The 22,209-nt window shown below is 40.1% G+C and overlaps 2 protein-coding genes across 8 annotated transcripts; one reads left to right on the top strand and one right to left on the bottom strand.

The window, feature by feature from the left end:
• The first annotated feature begins 72 nt into the window (after positions 1 to 72).
• TTI2 (TELO2 interacting protein 2) lies at positions 73 to 8,438 on the top strand. 7 transcript variants are annotated; one of them, XM_045779270.2, is made up of 8 exons: positions 73 to 191; positions 490 to 1,193; positions 2,340 to 2,526; positions 3,249 to 3,341; positions 4,686 to 4,873; positions 4,951 to 5,094; positions 7,029 to 7,191; positions 8,122 to 8,438. In XM_045779270.2, the coding sequence occupies exons 2-8, from the start codon at positions 547 to 549 to the stop codon at positions 8,224 to 8,226; spliced, it is 1,527 nt and encodes a 508-aa protein (XP_045635226.2). In that variant the 5' UTR covers positions 73 to 191; positions 490 to 546; the 3' UTR covers positions 8,227 to 8,438. The 7 variants fall into 7 exon arrangements, with proteins under 7 accessions (XP_045635226.2, XP_045635227.2, XP_045635230.2 ...); XM_045779271.2 differs by having other exon boundaries at positions 104 to 191; positions 487 to 1,193; XM_045779274.2 differs by having other exon boundaries at positions 106 to 133; positions 487 to 1,193.
• On the bottom strand, positions 6,234 to 20,965 carry MAK16 (MAK16 homolog). The gene is made up of 10 exons (XM_045779277.2): positions 20,858 to 20,965; positions 18,308 to 18,357; positions 18,106 to 18,215; positions 17,935 to 17,999; positions 17,394 to 17,545; positions 16,180 to 16,234; positions 10,737 to 10,811; positions 9,907 to 10,017; positions 9,107 to 9,172; positions 6,234 to 8,949 (listed from the first exon to the last, which is right to left on the bottom strand). The coding sequence occupies exons 1-10, from the start codon at positions 20,870 to 20,872 to the stop codon at positions 8,755 to 8,757; spliced, it is 894 nt and encodes a 297-aa protein (XP_045635233.1). The 5' UTR covers positions 20,873 to 20,965; the 3' UTR covers positions 6,234 to 8,754.
• Between the last annotated feature and the right edge of the window lie 1,244 nt (positions 20,966 to 22,209).

The following is a 22,209-nucleotide window of genomic DNA, read 5'->3' as shown; positions in this document are numbered from 1 at the left end:
CTTTTTGGGGAACCTGGATCTATGTTACTTTACGATAAGCAGGTCGTGAAATGACGAAGTGTTGCCTGAGTATTGGCGGAAGCTAGCCTTGTGCTTTGCGGCAGCGAGGGGAGATAGGTCCGGATCCTGATAGGTACAGCCGTGCTGGAAGGTCTGGAGGGACCCGTGGAGGTGTTTGTGTCATGCCTTAGGTGTTTTTTTTTTTCCTTCCTTAAACTGTTTAGGGTTTTTGTTTGTTTGTTTTGTTTTTAATCTTCAGAAAGGCAAGAATAATCTATCTACTGTTGGGAGTCTGAGATTCTGTTACTCCCAGAGAGGCTTCTTTCCCTTTCCTGCATCTTTTCCTTTACGCAGACTTTACTCTTTTGCGGGTTAGACTCTCGCCCCCCACCTCCACCCCCCTACGTCTTGCCTTTTTATTTGGTTTTAGTTGTGTTCTTTAGGAGAATTCCAGCCTCTGGGGGGATTTTTTTTTTTTTTCTCTAGCAGATCCCCACCAGCCTCCCATCTTGGCTCTCTGGAGGAGACCAGCTTATCATTGCCGGGATGGAGCAGGACAGCTCTCGGGAATCCCCATCGCAGGAAGGTTCTTCCTTGCCGGGAGAGCCGCCTTCCTCTGCCCTCGGACAGTCCTTCTCCCAGGTTTTGCACCGGCTTACCAGCCAGGAGTCCCGACGGGGCAAGACCAGAAGTGCAGCACTTCAGGACCTCGGTGCTCTAATAGAAGCCACAGAATGTGATCAGTTATTTGAGGGGAGCGGCACATCGCTCCGCGGAATGCCCGAGATGCTGGGGCAGGTGGCAAAAGCCCTGGAGAAGTATGCAGCCCCACCCAAAGAGCAGGAAGGTAGAGGTCATGCTAACGCTGAAGTGGCCGAGAAAGCGGCAGCGGTTGGGTTACTATTTCTTAAACTATTGGGGAAAGTTGAGGCGGCCAAGAATTCCTTGCTTTGCCCTACATGGAAGATAGGCCTGCGTCACTTGGCAGGACCCATCTATATTTTCGCGGTCACGCACAGCTTGGAGCAGCCATGGACCAGCCCAAGAGCCCACGAAGTTGCTGGAGAGGTGCTCTCCTTACTCCTTCGAGTTACTCAGTGTGGTTCTGTGGCAGGATTTCTGCACGGAGAAAATGAAGATGAGAAAGGGAGATTTACGGTAATAATGGAGCTTCTCAAACCCGACTTGAATAAGTGAGTATTCTTGTCAGAAGGGCCACTAATTAGAGCTTCAGCCTAACATTTTAGAATGTTAGAACTCAAAGGAACCTGAGTTTCTCTGATGGTAAGATAAAGGTGTTGTAATAATAGAAGATGTCTTAAGGCCCAGGAAGGTTGCGATTTGCTATAAATGACATTATTAGTTATTGGCAAATTCGGCATTAGAGCCCAGGTCTTCAGATTCCCATTTCCTAGTGCTTTTTCCAGCCCTGACAACTGCCCTGGACATTGGAAGTTCTTTCTCATTTATTTATACTCAAATTTCTTAAGGTAGGTGAGGGTGGGGATTTGGAGATGATTTAAACTTATGGTTTGAATTTAAACTTAGGGATCTTTAAATTCATCACTAGTTATTAGATAAGGATGGTTATTAGATATGGAAGTGAGGTTTGGGATGAAAAAAGCCCTTTAGATTGCTATTAGCTGAAGTATTTTCTGTGAGTTCCACTTGCGACTTTGTATGTTACTATTAGTAATACAAGAGTGATGACAGAAAAATGTGTACATAACTGTCAATTTGCCAGGAGCTTGGAGTTTTGAGGTAGTCTGGTACTTCTTTTTATTGGTGCTGAGTAGGACCAGGTCAGAGAGCCTTTCTGAACCTGTTTCATTTTTTTGTGATATAAAAATAATTTTATCTATTACACAGTTATTTTGAAGGTTGAGTGAAGTGTGTAAGCCCACTTTATAAGCTGTAAATTGCTTTTGTTCAAATATTGATTCACTTGCTCCCTTGTAATACTTATAATAATACTGAAGACATTTCCTTTACTCCCCTCTCCCTCCTTAGCGGATCGTCCCTGTAACCACCCACACCTCACCACAGATTCTTTACAAGCTACTGTTGTAAATGACTCCTCATTGGATAAGCTTTAGACCCAGAGCCCTGGCTGATTGATTGTTAAATGTATTTAGTGTCAGGTTTTTGGTTTTTTTGTCTTTTAGCGCAAGTTCTGTAAGTTATTTTGATCTAAATCTTAATGTGTAACTATCAAGAGTTATGTGTGATGTATTCTTTTCAGGGACAAGAAAATGCTCTGTTTAGCTTGAAGAGGTTGATTTTCTTTGCTCATTAATACCACATCACTTTACTTAATGTGGTTTCACGTTTCCATGTAGGGAGTCCTGGAAGAAAAACCCTGCCACCAAGCATGTTTTCTCATGGACTCTGCAACAGGTCACCCGACCCTGGCTGAACGAACATCTGGAAAGGATCCTTCCCCCATCACTGCTCATCTCGGATGACTATCAGACCGAGAACAAAATACTGGGTGTACACTGTGTCCATCACATTGTGCTGAATGTGGTAAGCAGCCTCTTTACTCTGTCATCTTGGATGGGACAGACCGAGTCATCATGGTACCATTTTATTGTTGTCTTTTTTTATGTCTTTTATTAACTTCCTATTACTATTGTTATGTGACTAAGTTCACTTACTGATATTTTTTCTTTATATTTTCCTTTTGCCAACGTAGATTGTATCTCATGGGTAACATGTGTAAGACACCTGGGCCATTATCCTGCATGTCAAACTGAATAACCAGACCTTGAGTAATTAACAATTAACTTTCAAGGAGCAAAAAAATCAGAAACTGAAAGAGGTTATACCCAAATGTGCAAGCTATTATTATATTACTCAAGGGAACTTTTTTTTTTTAAACTGTGTATTATGGAGCTTTTAAAATATACACTGTAGAGAGTGGTATAATGAATCCTATGGCATGATAGATTCTGTGTAGCCATACTTCAGTTTCAAAAATTATCAGCACTGGGTGCCTGGGTGGCTCAGTTTGTTAAGCATCTGCCTTGGGCTCAGGTTGTGATCTCAGGATCCTAGGATCTAGTCCCACAGGGGGCTCCCTGCTCAGCGGGGAGTCCGCTTCTTCCTCTGCCCCTCCCCCCTGCTTGTGTGCCCACGCTCGGGTGCTCTTTCTCTCTCTCACAAAAATAAATAAAATCTTTAAAAAAAATTATCAACCTTTTGGCAACCTTGGGAAAGTTTTAATTGGGTAATTTGTCTGCTTGCAGCCAGCTGCTGATTTGCTCCAGTATAACAGAGCGCAGGTCCTATACCATGCCCTTTTCAACCACCTGTACACACCAGAGTACAACCTCATTCAGGTAATGGTAAGATTTGTTTATAACTGTGAATCTCAGTTCTCACATTTGAGTGGAAGGTGGTATTATGTGAATAAGGATAGTTGAGACACATTTTCCTCTTTTGGAAAGTGAGGATGATGACTAAGTCATAGCCACCTTGAAAATAAAGAGGTAGCAAATGACTAGTGAAAATGTCTCAGTACTAAGCAGGCATCCACATTTCTGAGTCTCCTTGGAGGAGCCAGTGCTTTGTCTTCATCTGGGTCAATTATATATCACTTGAGGGTGGCTTTGTCTGAAAAGTTCTATTTTTATTAACTTGTGTCCTTCTCTGCCTCTTTGTATCAACACACACTTGAAACTCTTTGTATGTTGGATATTACATTGTCATTCTTCCTTCCAGAAGACAGTGAATACCTACTGTGTGTGACTAACCATTGTAGGTTCCAAGAGTGAATGGATCAGACAGGGCTTCTGGCTTTAAGAAGCCCTTTGGAAAGACATGTAAATGAATGAGTATTTATACATGTCTATAGTACAGTGTGATGAATCTATTAAGAAGAGGTTTGTAGAGAGTGCAGTGGGTGTCCAGCAAAGGGCGGCTAACCAGGCTTGGTGGTCTTGGGATGGTTTTAGGCGGATTTGGTGATATTTGGTGATATTTGGTGAAGGAGGTGATATTTGAAGGATGAACAGAAGTTTCTTGGGAGGGGGAAGAACATTCTGAAGACAAAAGAAACAAGTTATATAAAATCAGAGGTAGAAATAACCTCTTCTTTTATGCTTGTCCTTCCTTACCCTCTCTCCTCTGCCACCTTTTGTTTTAAATATTAATTTAAGTATTAAATTGAAAATTCAGGCACCGACAGCCAAAAAGTTTAGGGCTCTTTAGATGACGGTTTAAAAACAAAACAAAGAAAAGAACCCAAAAATCCCAAGAGAGCTAGAAGGGCGTGCCTAGACACTGAAACTTCACATAGGGTGGTCAAACTGGACACAAATGAGGACCATCATAGATTCTTTGTAGGAGCAGTTTTATTGTGAGTACGTGTAACTATCAATTAAACTTAGAAGTCTAGTGGCAATAGACTCAGATTCCTAAAATTTCAGTTAAAGTCCCAGCTGTGCCCATAAAGTCCCATTTCACAGCTTAGCAAAGAGCAGTCTGGAAGAGAAGGTGTTAACTTGTTTGGAGATTATGTAAAACAAGCTTGAAAATATAAAGAAATATACACTTAATGTATTACTGGTATCTTTCAGAATTCTAGGACACGGACCCCAAGGATAGATGAATAAAGTTGCTAGGTCAGTCAGCGAATGTGAATGCAAATGGACGAACAGTTCTTTTCTGTTACTTCCTCCTAGGCTGTGCTCCTGTGTCTGCTGGATTTATTCCCTGTCCTGGAGAAAGGCCTGCACTGGAAGGGAGGTGCTGCTCGACCCACCACGCACTGTGATGAGGTCCTGCAGTTGATCCTGACGCACATGGAGCCAGAGCACCGCCTTCTCTTACGCAGGACCTACGCGAGAAACCTCCCTGCGTTTGTGAAGAGGCGAGTGCCTGGGCTGCTGGTCCGGCCTCCTCTTCAAGCTCATCTCCTTGGTGCCACATTTTCTCTTTCTTTTTTAGGTTGGGGATCCTAACTGTCCGGCACTTAAAGAGGCTGGAGCGAGTCATCGTTGGTTATCTGGAGGTTTATGATGGACCAGAGGAGGAGGCTAGACTGAAGATACTGGAAACTCTAAAACTTCTCATGCAGTATGCATGGCCCAGGTAAAACAGCCAAGCAGGCAGGTGTGCCAAGAGGGGCAAAACTCAGCCAATTTTCTCTTCAGAACTTGCCGAAGTGTACTTCCAATACAGAGTCTTTTTTTTTTTTTTAAGATTTATTTATTTCACAGAGAGAGAGACAGCCAGCGAGAGAGGGAACACAAACGGAGAGTGGGAGAGGAAGAAGCAGGCTCCCAGCAGAGCAGGGAGCCCGATGCGGGGCTCGATCCCAAAACCCTGGGATCACGCCCTGAGCTGAAGGCAGACGCTTAGTGACTGAGCCACCCAGGCGCCCCTCCAATACAGAGTCTTAAGCACATGCCTTATATTTGAATATCTTCCATTTTTACATTTCTATTGGATTTTGAACTGAGGAAGTCGCATTGAAAAGATAAAATACACCCATTGTTATTGCAGGTGTACCTCTCTCTAGATTTATAATGCATATTAGAATTTCAAAGGCCCTTTAGAAGTGCTACAATAGACATGCTTAACTTTGTTCACCCCAAGGTTTTTAAAATCTAATTGAGAGCGGAGAACTTCATGGCACATTACTGAACACCTGAGAGCAGTGACCAGGCGAATACTAATTGAGGATATGATTGCTTAGAAAGCATTACAACTCTGGCTGGAAGTTAGTGTCAGGAACAGTAAACTGGAAAGTAAATACTTTCTTGCACGGACAACAAAGTTTAATTCACCGAGTCCGTTGCTCCAACAATGTCTGTATCTGTTCTGAACCATAATACTCTAATTTCAATGGAAGATTCCCAAAGTCTTTACCCTTAGTTACATCTGTAACTGGACTGCCTTTGTTGACTTCTGGTCTTTCTCTCCTACTGAACTGTAAGCCTGCCCTAGGATCCTGAGTATAGGAAAGTTTATGCAGTACCTGGTTATTAAATACACAAGTACTAGAAGAATGAATGGACTAGAACAGACTGAATGGATGGATGAATGAAATTGAATCCAGTTAGTGTTGCCAGGCCTCTGAAGAGCAGACTAGGTTCTAAGTAGAGATTGGCAGGTGTAAGCAGGAAGGTTAGAAAATGAATGTCCTGTATGGAAGGAGCGGGGCTGGGGAGTGGGAAACAGTGGGTTTTGTGTTGATGACAATTAAGAGAGCTGAGCAGCAAACAATATAGGAAACCGCTTAATATTTATTAAATCAAGGGATGCAAACTTATTCTTCCAGTCACATTTCTGTCCAGAGATATGGTTTAGTATGCATGTTTTCCCACTACAAATTACTTTTCAGCTCCAATTAAGGCTTTTACAAGGTTTATTATTAAAAAAAAGTACATACGATTTACCATTTAAAAGTAGACTCTGACATTAAACACCTTCACAGTTCGTACAACCATCACCATTATGCTTTTCCAGAACTGTTTTTTATCAAGATAACAACTTTCAGAAAGGGTAGTAAGTTGAAGTAAAGGCTGGGCTTAACTGATGTAAGCCAGGATCTGGAACTAAGTGACAGATAATTCTGTTTGACAGAGAGTTCCCAGAAACCAAGCTTATTCCTCTCACTTTAACTTCTAGGCCCAAGACTGCATAAAAGTTCAAGTACTGTGGACCATTTCCTTTTCTCTGGCCCAGAGTCTAAGCTCCTACTAAGGGGAGATCCTAGTTCTCCCTTTTCAAGAGGGATTATTTCCTTACAGTAGAACCAAACTTCTGGAAGGGAACAAGGTATTCTTAGGCCAGAGCGTGTAAATGGGTACACACTACGCTGCAGAGGAAAAGGGGGGCTCGAAGTCAAGAAATCTGATGTCTCGTCTCTAATTCTGCTTCTAGTTCCACGGTCTTTAGGTCATTTCACTTCAGTTCCTTCATTTAGGAAATGAGGGCTTTACCACTTAGATGGCCTTCGAAATCTCAGCTTTAATATCCTGATTTACAGTATGAACATAACTTTTTCTTCTTGATTCCAGAGTTTCCTGTAGACTTGTGGTGTTGCTGAAGGCTCTTCTGAAATTGATATGCGATGTAGCAAGGGATCCAAACCTTACACCTGAGCCTGTTAAGAACACCTTATTAGAGGAAGCCACAGATTGCCTCATTCTCCTGGACCACTGTTCTCAAGGACAGGTGAAGGTAAGAGAGTCTGCAACCTGGTCCTTAAGTAATTCCTATGACTGATGATAATTTGCTGTTCACATGCCTGACCAAGTCTGTAAATGAACATGGAGGGTTCAGGTCCCCACCTTGGAGACCACTAGCCTTCAATAGAGGTTGATTAACATCTTATTTTTCCTTTAAAGCTATTCAGAACCATTTAGACCAAAAGGCAGGAGGATTAGGAGAGTTCTCCAGGGTGAGGACAGAAAATGCACAGAAGATTAAGAGTTTATAAAACTTAAGTTTTATTTTAGTCATCTGAACTTTTTTTTTTTTTAAATGATGAAGTAATGAGCTATAAGCCACCGAGGAGTAATAATATAAGTAAAATGATTCAGATCCCAGAAATGTTTCCAGTTTTTCCGAGGCAACTGTATTTTTCCATATTCGTATTTATCCACATGGGAATTCTTCCTTTAGCTTCATATTCCACCAAATTTAACTTCTCAAAGCCAAAGCATATAAGAGCTATGTGTGTGTATTTATATATATTTAATAAACTATTGCCTCAGTTCTTTCCCCATTTAGAAATCTTCAATTTAAAGTTATAAAGCAGCTTGAAAAGAAATTCATATCTTAAAAATATTTAGAGATAGTATAGTTTGTTCTTTTATCAGTTTATTCAAATGACTTTGTGTTGGCTCTTTCATCTCAGGCAGTTTTCGAGCCCTGGATCCAATCTGATTTGCATTGGCTCATATTAACCTGCTTCTTCCTGAGCCAGCAGGACACTTCTGTGCATGCCAACACTGTTTTTAACGTTACACCTGTTCCACGAACTGTGCTCTAGTCTTGTCTGTTCTTTCTTTCTTTTGAGTATGGTACCAAGAAAGAAGAACCAAGGTAAAAGGAAAAGAGATACCAATTAAAAAGAAAAATCAAAGCCTGTTTGGTTTCATGTTTCAGGGTCTCCTGGTCAAAACTCTCCAAAGCTGTGAAGACAGCAAGGTGGTGAACTGTATCAGGAAAGTGCAGCAGGTGTCTGAAGGCGCATCCTACGACGGAACTTAAATTTGTCTTACTTTCCTAAAGCAGGAAGGCTTTTCTTCTTGTTCCGATTGTGTAAATGGAATTATTTAAGAAAAAAGGTATTTTCATACTAAACATTATAATGTAGACCTTCTTTTTCCTTCTTTTGTTCCCAAAGAAGTAGGGAAAAGAGAACAAGAAAAAAAATGAACTCTGGACATTTCCAAATTAAGTTGGGGGTGGGGGGAGAGGACGCCAAGGAAACGGGTGGATAACATTTAAAATTTAGAAATATTTACACCCACAAATTCATCTGTTAAGCTTCTTAGGCTCAAGCTGTTACTTCAAAGCATATGCCAACGCTATAAAAATACTCTGTTCACAACTTAAGGCTTCCTCTGTTCCCTCCCAGATTTCTTGCCCCACAGAAGTAGCATAAATATTAAAAACACAAATATTGTGTTAAATACCATATGAAAGAGCAAAAACTGGAGGTGTGCACATGTTTATGGTGAAAGAAAGGAGGATGTTGGAAATGTTCAGTCCTGTTTACAAATGTCTGAAGAAAAGTCACGTAGTTTTGGCCTTGGCCACAGGCTCTGTCTCCTGCTCATACTCTATCTCCACGTAGGCTCGTTTTCTCCGCAAGGGTCCTTTCAAGGGTGTTTTGCCTTTATGTCTGGCATCAAGGGCCTTTTCTTCTTCCTCGCTGGAGGATTTATCGTCTTGGTCTTCATCACTGCTGGCATCCAGTTTATCCATATCCTGATATGGGGAGGGAAAGAAAAGAGAAAATGCTAGATTCAAACCCCAAACTCCTTTCATTGTACTCCAGTTTAGAACCAGAGAATTTATTTGCCTGTTCCAGAAACCTTCTTTTCCCCGAGGGCCAAAGGACATCTTTTTTTGCCCAAAATCTCACCTCAAAATCACTTATGTCACTCTCATCCACCTCCTCGTCTTCCACAAACTCTCTCTTTCCCACACCCTAAAATAAAACGTAACTGTTATGTTCAAAACACAGAACGAACATTCAGCTTACACATCCAGTTTTATTCTTTGATAAGTCAGTGCGTAACGAACAAACAGATTCATAGTCTACTTACTAGGCTCAACCCAAACCGACTTACTTCCAAGTTTAATACTTCTGATTTAAAAACATTTCAGGGATATCAATTCTCATGCCTAATATAAATCATTACAGGTAAAACATCCTCATTTTAATTTGTTAAAAAAATTAGTATATAGGTAGGGCTTTAGAAACAATTCTGTACATTTCATTAAACCTATGAATTTCAAATATCAAAAAAAAGTTACTACTAGGAAAAGTACACCTGTGTGCCTATGTGAGTGTACCATGTGATTTAGCAACTACTTGCTAAATCTGGCCTTTTCCTAAAAATACAATCATTCAAGTACCTCCTCTATATCAGTAGTGAAATTAAATCCTGTATAATTTCAGTAGGTTCCTTAATGGTATAATCTGTCAGCTGATGAGGATTCATTTGTCCCCTTGCAGGAAAAATTTTAGAATGCCGATAAGTAAAACTGTCAATGTGTAGCTTGTTGGCTGAACTAAAATTAACCCCATGATAGAAAAAAATGACCAAAGAATTATTTTTGGTTCAGGGAATGAAAATAATATTCTGTCTCTCAAGTACACATGAAGAGCTCTAGTTCTACAGATTACTGCTTGATGAAGCAAAAACAAACAAGGCTTACTTCTTCATCTTCGTCATCTTTTTCCTCAGAATCTGAAGAGTCACTCTCTGCCTCCTGCTGTTCCAGGGCCTTGTCGAAGGCATGAATGGGGAAGTTGTAGATGTCGCCATACTGAGGAAACAGAACACACATCGGCTGTAATGGCATCTCAATCTTACACTTGAAGTCCACTGTCCAATAAGCATATTCCTCAGTGATTAAACGAGAATATTTAATTTGATAAGTAGTATTTCTGTATTAATTTTAAGCCTAGAACGGACAATGTCTTTAAAAGCACATTTTAAATAACCAGTGGTTAAAATCAAACAGGTAACTTCCCTGAAGAATAGAAGCATATCACTTAAAACTTAGAAGTTTATAAAACACATGGGTTGGAACAAATGTAAATTTACTGACAAAGGAAATAATAAGGAAAAGTAAGTTTTATAAATTTTTGTCTTATAAATGACACTAATTTTTAAAAAGAATTAAAAACTCATTTTAAAGAACCTTAGAAGACTAAGGTAATATGCAGGAGGATCAAACTGCATGCCTTTTTTATGGAGATCTGGAATTGTTGCCTTGGGTACAGGACTGGCAATACGGTGCAAAGGCAAAGGTCTCTTACACTGAATAGAGTGTCAGGGGGACCGGAGCACTGTATGTGTTTCTGTCAGTGAACTAAAATGGGAAAGCCAAGGCTTACGTATTTGTTTTATTCCAGGAACAAAAATCAAAGTGAAGATCTTTCCAGCATCTTTGATGATAAAACACATTTCCCACTATTTTCTAGCATGATACTATTGGTCTAAAAAATAAAATTTATATCCCAAAGCTCCTAGCTTTCTCACCGTATCTTGTTTCAGTCTCTCCAGCAATTCCTTTTCAATAGCATTATCCAGCTGAGCAGCTATTAATGCCTTTTCCTGTAACAGACAAATTTGAGTAAACCCATTTACTCCATTAATACTCATTTTTCAGCCTCTAGAAGTGGAAGAACCCATCAAGTTTTTATTTAAAAAGAATCACTTTTTTCCCCTCCTGCTATCACTGGGAATTGTGCCTCTCCAGCCAGATATATTCCTGCCTTCAAACCTTGGGAACTTGTTAATTTTAAAAATTCCAATGGTTTTATACATAGCATTCTAAATTATATTCTAACGAGGCCTTTCATAGATACACAAGCATGCAGATCTATATACATTTAAGTGTCTTAGAAAATGAGCAATCCTGAAACAGATTTTGTAAAAGCTGAGAGAGGGAAATAGAGACTTTTACTCATCCTTTTTCTAAAACCATGTTAGATTCCATGTGACAGAAAAATAGATTAAAAATCTCTTCCTCCAGTGATCTCACTGAAAATGATACATGGTATCAACCTGCACCAGTCACAACCAAAACATAAAAATCTAACTTCAGTCTATCTTTCCAGCCTAAGGCTGCATTAATTTAGTAGTAAAGATCAGAAAAGATTTTAAAGTCTCATATACTGAAGGTTTGTTAGAATGACAAACAGTGTGCAGGATAAATCACAGGGAGACTGGGGCACAAGATCAGTTAAAAGGCTATCGTAATGTTCTGCACTGTTCTCTAAAGTGGGTGCTCACACCTCAAGGGCGATCCACTGAGATGCAGGCAGAAAACAGTCAAAATTGCGGTGTATTTTTTCCTTAAAAACTGAGCGTTATTATTATTTTTTTAATACATACTGACATTGGTGCCTTAACTCTGGCCATAAAGCAAATAGCTGTGTGTCAGATACAGTAAGGAAGATAGCCTAAGGGAAAACTACGGCAGAGTCTGAAAGTGGGGAGCTCACTACTTCATTCACATGATTACAGCATACAGCAGCTGATGTCTGCTTACGTGGATTTACAGATGATACTAAACAGTTTGCAATACGATAGCAGTAGTTCTAAAGATACGCTATTTAATTGTTTAGTACTTAAAAAGAGCTGCACAACTTAAAGAATTACGCATTTTTCACAAAAAGAAAAACGTTTCAAATTTTCCAAGATGACAAATGACTGTGTAATATGTAACAACAAAAGTTTTAAAAAATAAATACGCTTACTCCATTCTTTCAAGAGAAAAGCAGTATTTTAACAGTGAGTTGAAAATGTCTTTAAATAAACTTGTTCTGTGGGTGGAACATTTGAGAAAGAAAAGTGATTACATCTATAAGTGACACTGAAAACATACGCCTCCCATAAATGCAGCAAATCACACACTCGAACAATCTGGAAACGTAATTTTCCAGCCCATTTAAAAATCCACCAAATCGACAGTTTTCAGAGGGCTTCAGACTTATTTGGTTAAAAGCAGAACAACTTAGTTTCCTCTGAAAGGCTTGCAAGCACACCTGTTGAGCAATGCAGAACTGCTGACGAAGGATGAAAAATGCAGAGCCAGTACTTAGTGTAAACAACCAACGATGCACTCCCTGACGCGTCTCTGACGTACCTATCCGTTACAACAGCCAGTAAAAACAAACTTCTTAGCGAAGAACCAGACCTTCATTTCACCACATCAATAACAGGTATGTTACTTACGTACCTATTAGTGCAAGTACACATGTACAATAATATTTATCATAATATACCAGGGAGGATAGGTTCAAAAATTTCTTTGGTGAGGAGTCACAACGGTTTGGAGACCAATGCTATAATAGACAGGAAGTCCAAAACTCTTTATGAGTAATGGGAACAAAAGCACCAAATTATTAAAGTGATTTCTTGATAGGATATGACAAATGATCAGGGAAATGCCTCTTGGTAGAGGGGGAAGTATGAACAGCAAATACCTAGAATAACTGGACATTTCAACTTGTAAGGAAAAACTAATTGCTGGGTCTTGAAAAGCAGAAGAAAAGTCAATTTGAATGAGGTACCAGTGAGGTAGACCGGCAGACTGCTCTCTGTGACAAAGGTTGGCGTTTCCTGTCTAGATTTTCTATGGACAGCACGGTATTACCATCGCTATTAATTAATCTGGTAACAAAGCTGCCTAGTTTACTACAAAGAAACAGATAATCCAAATCAATTCCTTATAACCAATTTGAAAATCCAAAAAAAACTAAATTTAGTGGCCTAATTCGACCTGAACTGACATAAGGCTCCCTAAAAAGTTTTCTGAAATTCCATCTAGTGTGCACCTTCTTGTATTTCACTGCAGAGCTATTAGTGTATCTGATTAGAATGTTCAAACCCTGGAGACCCAAATTAACAAAAGTACTAATGAAAGAGGAGAAATAACCACCAATACCACAGAAATACAGTGGTAACAATATTATGAAAGCCTGTATACCAACATTTGGACAACCTAGTAAGAAATGGATAAATTTCTAGACACCTGTAACCCACCAAAACTAAAACAGGTAGAAAAGAAAATTTGAACAGACCAATTACCAGCAATGAAATTGAATCAATAATCAAAATGCTGCCCAAAAACAAAAATCCGAGACCAGATGTCTTCACAGGCCAATTCTACCAAACATTTAAAGAAGAATTATTACCCATTTGTCTCAAACTATTCCAAAAAACAAAAGGGGAAGGAAAACTTCCAAATTCATTCTATGAGGCCAGTATTACCTTGATACCAAAACCAGACAAAGACACTACAAAAAAAGAGAACTACAGGCCAAAAGATCTCACGAATACAGATGCAAAAATCCTCAACAAAATATTAGCAAATGAATCCAACAGTACAGTAAAAAAATCATATATCATGATCAAATGGGATTTATTTCCAGGATGCAAGGGTGATTCAATATTCGCAAAACAATCAATGTGATACATCACATCATTCAGAGAGAGGATAAAGACCACAGGATCATTTTGACAGATACGGAAAAAGCACTTCACAGAGCACAACATCCATTCTTGATAAAAACTCTCTGCAAAGTAGGTGTAGAGGGGACATATTTCAACATAATAAAGTCCTTATATGAAAAACCTACAGCCAAAATCATCCTCAATGGGGAAAAACTGAAAGCTTTTCCGCTAAGGTCAGGAACAAGACAGGGACGCCCACTCTCACCTTATTCAACATAGTACTGGAAGTCCTAGCCACAGCAGTTAGACAACACAAAGAAATAAAAGACATCCAACTGGTAAGTAAGAAGTAAAACTCTCACTGTATGCAGATGACATACTATAAATAAAAAACCCTAAAGGCTCCACCAGAAAACTGTGAGAACTGATAAACCAATTCAGTAAAGTCGCAGGATACAAAACCAATGTACAGAAAACTGTTTCATTCCTATACACTAATAAGGAAGCAGCAGAAAGTGAAATTAACAGAACAATTCCATTTACAACTGCATCAAAAACGATAAAATATCTAAGAATAAACTTAATCTAAGAGGTGAAAGACTGTATTCTGTAAACTACAAAACAGTGATGAAAGAAATTCAAAAGGATGAAAAGAAATGGAAAGACATTCCATTCCATGCTCGTGGGACGGAAGAGCAAATACTGTGAAAATGTCTACAGTACCCAAAGCAATCTACACATTAAATGCAATCTCTATCAAAATACCAACAGCATTTTTCACAGAACCAGAACAAACAATCCTAAAATTTGTACAGAACCACAAAAGACCTTGAATAGGCAAAACAATCTTGAAAAAGAAAAACAAAACTGGATGTATCCCAATTCCAGATTTCAAGTTATATTACAAAGCAGCAGTAATTAAAACACTATGGTACTGGCATAAAAAGAGACACATAAATCAATGGACTAGAACAGAAAACCCAGAAATAAACTCACAATTACACGGTCAATTAATCTTTGACAAAGGCATAATGAATATACATACAACGGGAAAAAGTCTCTTTAACAAATAGTGTTAAGAAAATGGACAGCCACAGGCAAAAGAATCAAACTGGACCACCTTCTTTCACCATACACAAAAATAAACTTAAGATGGATTAAAGACCTAAATATGAGACCCAAAACCATAAAAATCCTTGAAGAGAGCACAGGCAGTAACCTCTCTGACCTCGGCCATAGCAACATTTTTCTAAATATGTCTCCTGAGACAAGAGAAATGAAAGCAAAAATAAACTATTGAGACTATATCCAAAGAAAGTTTCTGCACAGCAAAGGAAACTAAAAAGCAACCTACTGAATGGGAGAAAGTATTTGCAAATGATATATCTGACAAAGGGTTAATATCCAAAACATAAAACAAATAATCCAATTAAAAAATGGGCAGAAGACATGAACAGACATTTCTCCAAAGACATCCCGATGGCCAACAGACACATGAAAAGATGCTCAACATCACTCATCAGGGAAATGCAAATCAAACTACAATGAGGTATCTCCTCACACTGTCAGAATGGCTAAAATCAAAAAACACAAGAAACAGTAAATGCTGGTGAGGATGTGGAGCAAAAGAAACCCTCTTGCACTATTGGTGGGAACGCAAACTGGTGCAGCCACTGCCCAACAGCATGGAGATTCCTCAGAAAGCTAAAAACAGAACTACCCTACAAGCCAGGCATCGCACCACTGGCTATTTACCCAAAAAATACCAAAACACTACTTCAAAGGGATGCATGTACCCCTCTGTTCACTGCAGCATGATTTACAATAGCCGAAGCATGGAAACAGCCCAAATGTCCACTGATTGATGAATGGATACAGAAGCGTATATATATGTACAATGGAATATTACTCAGCCATAAAAAAATGACATCGTGCCATTTGCAATGACTTGGATAGAGCCAGAGAGTATAATGCTAAGTGAAATAAGTCAGAGAAAGACAAATACCATAGGATTTCACTATGTGAAATTTAAGAAACAAAACAAGAAAAGGAAAAAAAATCATAAAGACAAACCAGGAAACAGACTATTAACTAAAGAAATTGATGACTACCAGAGGGGAGGTGGGTGGGAAGATGGGGGAAGTAGGGGATGGGAATTAAAGAGGTTTACCATGGGGGAGAGGGGAGAAAAAAAGAAAAAAGAATGCTCAAGCCCTGCAGAGAATAGTAAGAAAGGCAACATACCAAGGTCGGATTTCTGAAACATTTAACCTCAAGAATTTCAGACAAGGTATTCCTTCTGTTCTCCATTATATATATCCCCAAGAACCCTTATTTTAACCTGCCCTGAAAGTCATAATCTTAAAATATGAATATCCAATATCTTACCCAATACATTAGTGAACCCAAGGCCTGAACAGTTCGTAGACGATAGTGACTGAATCTTTCTCATGATCCCTACCTACACACCCCTACCCTCAATGAAAATACAGAAGCTATGAATACCAAAATGGTAGGTTACCTCTCTTCTTTTTTCCCTCCGTTCCACCTTCTTACTCAAGGGAACAAGTTTCCTCCTACAGAAAATAAAACACATTATCAGAAAACCAAAGTGCACATTCTGTGTGTTCCTTTAAAAAAAAATGAGAATGGGGTGGCTCAGTCAGTTAAGCGTCTGCCTTTGGCTGACCCCAGGATCGATCCCAGGATCGAGTCCCACATGGGGTTCCTTGCTCAGCAGGGAGCCTGCTTCTCCCTCTGCCTGCCACTCCCCCTGCTTGTGCACCTGTGCTCTCTCACTGACAAATACTAAAATCTTTTAAAAAAATGAGAAGAAAAAAGGATTGGAGTTGATTTTGTACCACTCAGCTCAATATAGCCAAGATTATATATACTTAACAATTTTCTAGGTGTTTAATGCTATAAAGTCAGACGTTTTCACATTTATTTTAATGTGTATTTTACTTTTTGTTTTCTTTAGGCATTCTGAGACTTCTGAGGGCATTCACTAGGCCAAGATTAATGCTTCAGTTAACAAAGAAAAAGAGTTTTCTGTAGAAGACTGCCATCTTCAGCTTTCTCTGAAGGTCACAGTGAAAAAGTATTAGGATCTACCACTCCTTAGGAAGATAATCAATTAACTGAATTTCACATCACTTTTAAAAATTAGTTTTCAGTGAATTCAGAGTAAAGTTCTTACATTCTTATCTATTCAAAATTTTTAGGTCATTGTCAATTCCTTAATTTTATGATTCTGTCAGGGAGTTATAAAGAAAATTTTCTGAAGCTGCTTTTCAGACAGGGAGGGGATCATTAAGTTTTACTATACTGCTTTTTAAATCCTGCAACATCAAAGGGCACAATTTCAACTGAAGGGAAACTTTTTTTTTTTTTTTTTTTTAAAGATTTTATTTATTTATTACAGCCAGTGAGAGAGGGAACACAAGCAGGGGAGTGGGAGAGGAAGAAGCAGGCTCATAGCGGAGGAGCCTGATGTGGCGCTCGATCCTATAACGCCGGGATCACGCCCTGAGCCGAAGGCAGACGCTTAACCGCTGTGCCACCCAGGTGCCCCAGGGAAACTTTCTTCTTGTCAGCATGTCATAAAAGGTTGTCCAAAATTGATTTAATAAGAAGCATTACTAGAGATTTCACAATCGCTCATCTTCCTATTATGACCCATGAAAAGATAGACTTAAAAAATAAATATAATAAATGAATGACCTAAATACTTACTGTCGTTTTAGTGTAAGTTTTCTAATTCGAATTAGGTACTGGGTGATCTTGGTGAACCTCTGCTTACACTTGTGTCGAATGAAACGGGGCCAGTAAATTAGATTTTCATCTATTTGCTCCAGTGCTTTCTCATAGTTTTTATGAAGCCGGACCTATCAAACAGAAAAAGAAAGCTTAAAGAGTAAGGATAAATTATTAGGTCTTCACTGCTATGATACTCATGGGGCCTAATGAGGTTGGCTTCAGAAATTTAATCCAGAGGTGCCTGAGTGTTCAGTTGGTGAAGCCTCTGACTTTTGATTTTGGCTCAGGCCATGATCTCAGGGTCCTCGGATCAAGCCCTATGTTGGCTCTATGCTCAACAGGGAGTCTGCTTCTCCCTCTGCCTACCCCCCACTTCCCCGCTTGTACTCTCTCTCTCTCAAAAACAAATAAATCTGAATTAAAAGTTTAATCCAGCTATGGTCAAGGAAGACAGAAAAGCACATGGCATTTTTGCTCTTGATTAATGATCATTGTAATTTTATGTCCTAAGTCTTACCCGTTCCCAGAGACGCCTAGGAAAAGCTGCTCGCTCTATAACCTTCATATACAAGTAGCACTGTCCTGCAGGATAAAGTAAATGCCATTAATATTATTTACAGAGAGACTACAGAACATCCTTCTAAAAGCTGCTGACTAGTTCTCATGGAAGTTAAAACTAAGGAGTTACCTTTCTCTTCTTTGATAGTGGCATACTGACTGTTTGCCAGGGGACAAGACGACCGATTACACAGTCCAGTCAGGCTATATTCATTTCTGCAAAAACTCTGAGTCTTAGTTCTAGAATGGGAGGAAAAGAGCAAAAATTATAAGATGGGTGACCAAGAGGGCAACTGAAGGAATCTTTGCTCAAGCTGAAAATCTAGACTCACCTTATTTTAAAGGAACAAAACTGCTTGTTTCCTAGTGTATCCCAGATAACCTACAAGACAAAGAAAAAACCTATTTCAATTGCTCTGACCCAACAGATGGGAGTATTAACTCAAGAAAACAATGCCCTAGGGCAGTGCCCCTATTTACTGAGGAAGTCTCAAAGGAGTCTTTTGAGGAATGAGAGGAGGAAGAAATGCTTTGTAAAACAGTCTGATTTGTTTTCTTTTTACACAGATTCTTGTAGAAAAAGTATATACAAACTGGCAATAACCATCACCCTATGACCCACAGATAAAATTTCATTGGAATTTTGTAAATATTTCTGAATTTTTTCTGTACCTGTACATTCCAACGAGTACGCCTATATTTTTAACAAAAATGAGAAGTATATATATTTTGTAACATTCCTTTTTTACTTAATATGTTCATTATCCATTGTAAAAGGCTGCACAGTACTAGACTGTTGGATATATGTACCGTAATTTGATCTCATCTGGCAAAGAAAATCATCTACTGCTTTCTTCTACTAACATACTCTTTATTCTTTCAACATTGATTGTATGTTTAATTTATGTAAGGCACTGATATCTCTAACTCCTGACAAGCAGGAGGTACTCAAGTATTTGCTGAATCAAGGAAGGTATAGTTCCCCCTATCTGCTTGGGGGGAAGAAATGTAAACAAAACATCACAAAGTATCAGTCTAAGTGCCACAAAAGAAGTTTATAAGAGCCTTTGAGTGAGCTGCCCTGAGGAACTGGGAAAGGCTTTAAAGAAGTTAAAGCCTAAAAAATAAGTGTAAACAGGGGCGCCTGGGTGGCACAGCGGTTAAGCGTCTGCCTTCGGCTCAGGGCGTGATCCCGGCGTTACGGGATCGAGCCCCACATCGGGCTCTTCCGCTATGAGCCTGCTTCTTCCTCTCCCCCTCCCCCTGCTTGTGTTCCCTCTCTCGCTGGCTGTCTCTCTCTGTCTAATAAATAAATAAAATCTTAAAAAAAAAAATAAGTGTAAACAAATAGAACAACATTTTTGGAATTTTATAGACTGTGTGTTTGGTGGGGGACGACAGGAAAAGGTGAGAGGAAATCAAACTGGGAAAGTAGGAGCTCATTATAGCCTGTAGCTTTAAATATCATCTGTAAGTTGATGACTCCCAAATTGTCATCTCCTGGTCAAACTTCTCTCCTGAGCCTAAGTATATATACACCCAACTGTCAACCTGACATCTCCGCTTGGATGTCTGAAAGGCATCACACACATTAACAACCAAATGAAGCTCTCTATTTCACATCTCTCAAAATACTGTTTTCCTTCCCCATCTCCACAAATATAACCCCCACTGAACTATTTGTCCAAATCAAAAAATCCTTTGATTTCTCCCTTTCCCTCTTCACTGAATACCGATAATACAGATCTCAAATCATCCACTTCTTTTCCTCTCCACCATTACTACCTTGGTTGAAACTACTTTGAGCATACTCTAGTCTCCTTGCTTTCATTCTTTCTCTCCTTCAAAAGCCTCTCACATAACTACACAACTTTTCACAAAATAAGTCAGAGGTCATTTCCCATTAGAAGCCCTAAAAATACTTCCTACAAGACTCTACATGATCTTGCCCTGCAAGCATATCCAACTTCATTACCTCTCTCTCTTCCCTTGATTCCTACAGCCCAGGTCACACTGGTATTCTTTACTATATTCCTTCTCTCTTACCTCCAGATCTTTGCCTTTTACTGTTCCCATTGCCTGGATTTTTTGCTTTTCCCTCAGCCCATCAATGACGGCTCATTCGCATCTTTTACATCTCAGCTCAAATGTCTTCCATTTAGGAAAACCTTCCCAGATCACCTTTGTCTGAAGTGGTCTCTGTTAATTACTCTCTACTTCATCAACCTTGGTCTTTCTTTCACAGTATTACACAGTACAAGGGTATTCAATTTGTTCACGTGTTTACCATGTGTCTCCTCCACCAGAGTGCTCCAGGAAAGCAGAGGTCTTTTGTCTGCTTATTAAAAACTAAATCTTAAGTACCACAGTGCTTGGCACACCGTAAACACTTTTGTATTTCTCATACATGTAACTAAACAAATGAATCGAGGATGCTTCCAGAAAATTATAACATGGGCAGACAACAGAGCAAATGTAAAGAAAAATCTAACACGGAAAAAGCAAATTTAAAAGTAACATACACGTGGAAGAAAGGGATCCTTAAATTTCATGCCCAAACTTGGCCATACCATCCCCCACCTTACCCCCCCACCCGCGCCTCCTACGTCCAGTGACACCACAGGCAAAGTCCTTCATTGCTGGGTACCACGGACTAGATAAGCCAACCCTGTATATTGAAGTGACTGTGCTCCAGCCCCTTCACCCAGCTAAGGGAGCGGGATGGGGATCCCGGGTAAACACGTGAGGGCCGCACGCTCGGAATTCGGGGTTCTGGAAACCTCGGTTCTGGAGCAACACGAAGCTAATGGGCCAGCTGAGTATGTGGCTTCTAAGTTTCCTAAAGCAAGAGAACCCAGGTGGCAGAGAAACACGACACTCACATCATCTGACTGCATGGTGTCCGCGGTTCAGCTGCAAAGCCTTGCCAGATCTAGGGAGCAGCCATGCTTCTTCCGGAAAATCACTTCCGGAGAGCCTAATCTCACCTATCGCGAGAGTGTTGATTTCTCGGCTTTGCCTAGCGCCCCTTGGCGGCGTAACTCCGGCGTTAGGTCCGTCACCGCCCTCTCACACCGCTTGGGTCTTGTCCCAGGTCTCCCTCTGGGAACGCAAACCGGGTTAGCGGCGCCCTGACACCCCGCGCAGGAGTAGGCCTGGGGCGCGTAGGCGGAGGTCGCTGGGCCCGCCCTTGTCCAAAGCGCGGTCTTATGACTGCCCCTGAGTATTGGCTGTCCCCGCCGGCGACGGGCCTCCTCTGTCCCGCAGTGCGCTCGGGAAAGCGCGGTCCGCCACCCGTCTGGCCTTAGCGCCTAGCCGTCGGAGCTGCATTACTTTTACGTCGTTGCCTGGGCTGTGGAGCTCAAACTTGAGACCCTCGCTCCCGCCCTCACTTGCCCTTCACTTAACCCCAGTGACACTTGTGTGGTGTGGCATTGGGTCTTGACCTTTGAAATTCATGGATTAGATGATATTAAAAGAAGACAGAACTTGGAGAATTAACAGTTTTTCCCCTCTTTTTATTTTGACGGGAAAAAGAAAACGTTTAGTAGCTCGCACCGTTTTTCTAAAGAAGGGCGAGTTTAATACCAAAAGAGTAAAAAAAGGCATAATCTCGGAATAAGGATGGGCACTTAATTTGCATATTGCATTTTAATTAAGTATATAATAAATAATGTCATTTTGGGGCATGCAGGTAACAACCATGAATTAGAACCGCCCTATTGGAAGGGTGCCTGGGTGGTTCGGTTAAGCTGAGGCTTAACTGATTCCACTCAGGTCATGATTTCAGGGTCCTGGGATCCAGCCCCTCCCCGGACTCCTTGCTCCGCGGGGAGCTGGCTTGAGGATTCTTTTTCCCTCTCACTCTGCCCCTCCCCTCCGCTGTCAATCTCCCTCTAAAAATAAATAAATAAATCTTCAAACCAAAACCCACCACCCTCTTGGAAACCATTGATTTGTCACTGGTCTTGGAGCCAAATTTGGGTTATAAAAACCAACTGCTATTTACTAAGTATCTTTGGGCAAATCACCCTTTAGCAAACTATCCCACTTGAAAAATGGGAGTATATGAAGACTAGAGGTATGTTAAATGCATGGTTTACATTGCTTCATAAAAAACAATTGTGATTGTTCTCACCTACTTGTTTTCCCTGGTTTAAAGACCTAGAGGGCAGTCATCACACATACACATGCCCTTTTATGTTAATGAAATCAAGTTTAAAATAATGTGGAA

Source organism: Ursus americanus, chromosome 27 (genome assembly GCF_024610735.1).
Source record: "Ursus americanus isolate L20-20 chromosome 27, mUrsAme1.1.p, whole genome shotgun sequence".
Lineage (NCBI taxonomy): Eukaryota > Metazoa > Chordata > Mammalia > Carnivora > Ursidae > Ursus > Ursus americanus.
Note: the sequence above shows the minus strand (reverse complement) of the source record. Positions and strands in the feature narration are given on the sequence as shown.

Coding starts and splice junctions, on each gene's coding strand:
- TTI2 (XM_045779270.2), top strand. CDS start 547: ATGGAGCAGGACAGCTCTCGGGAATCCCCATCGCAGGAAGGTTCTTCC. Junction 3,342..4,685: donor CAGAGTACAACCTCATTCAG/GTAATGGTAAGA, acceptor ACTTCCTCCTAG/GCTGTGCTCCTGTGTCTGCT. Junction 4,874..4,950: donor CTCCCTGCGTTTGTGAAGAG/GCGAGTGCCTGG, acceptor TTTCTTTTTTAG/GTTGGGGATCCTAACTGTCC.
- MAK16 (XM_045779277.2), bottom strand. Junction 17,546..17,934: donor CTAGGCGTCTCTGGGAACGG/GTAAGACTTAGG, acceptor TCTGTTTGATAG/GTCCGGCTTCATAAAAACTA. Junction 10,812..16,179: donor GGAGGGAAAAAAGAAGAGAG/GTAACCTACCAT, acceptor TGTCTGTTACAG/GAAAAGGCATTAATAGCTGC.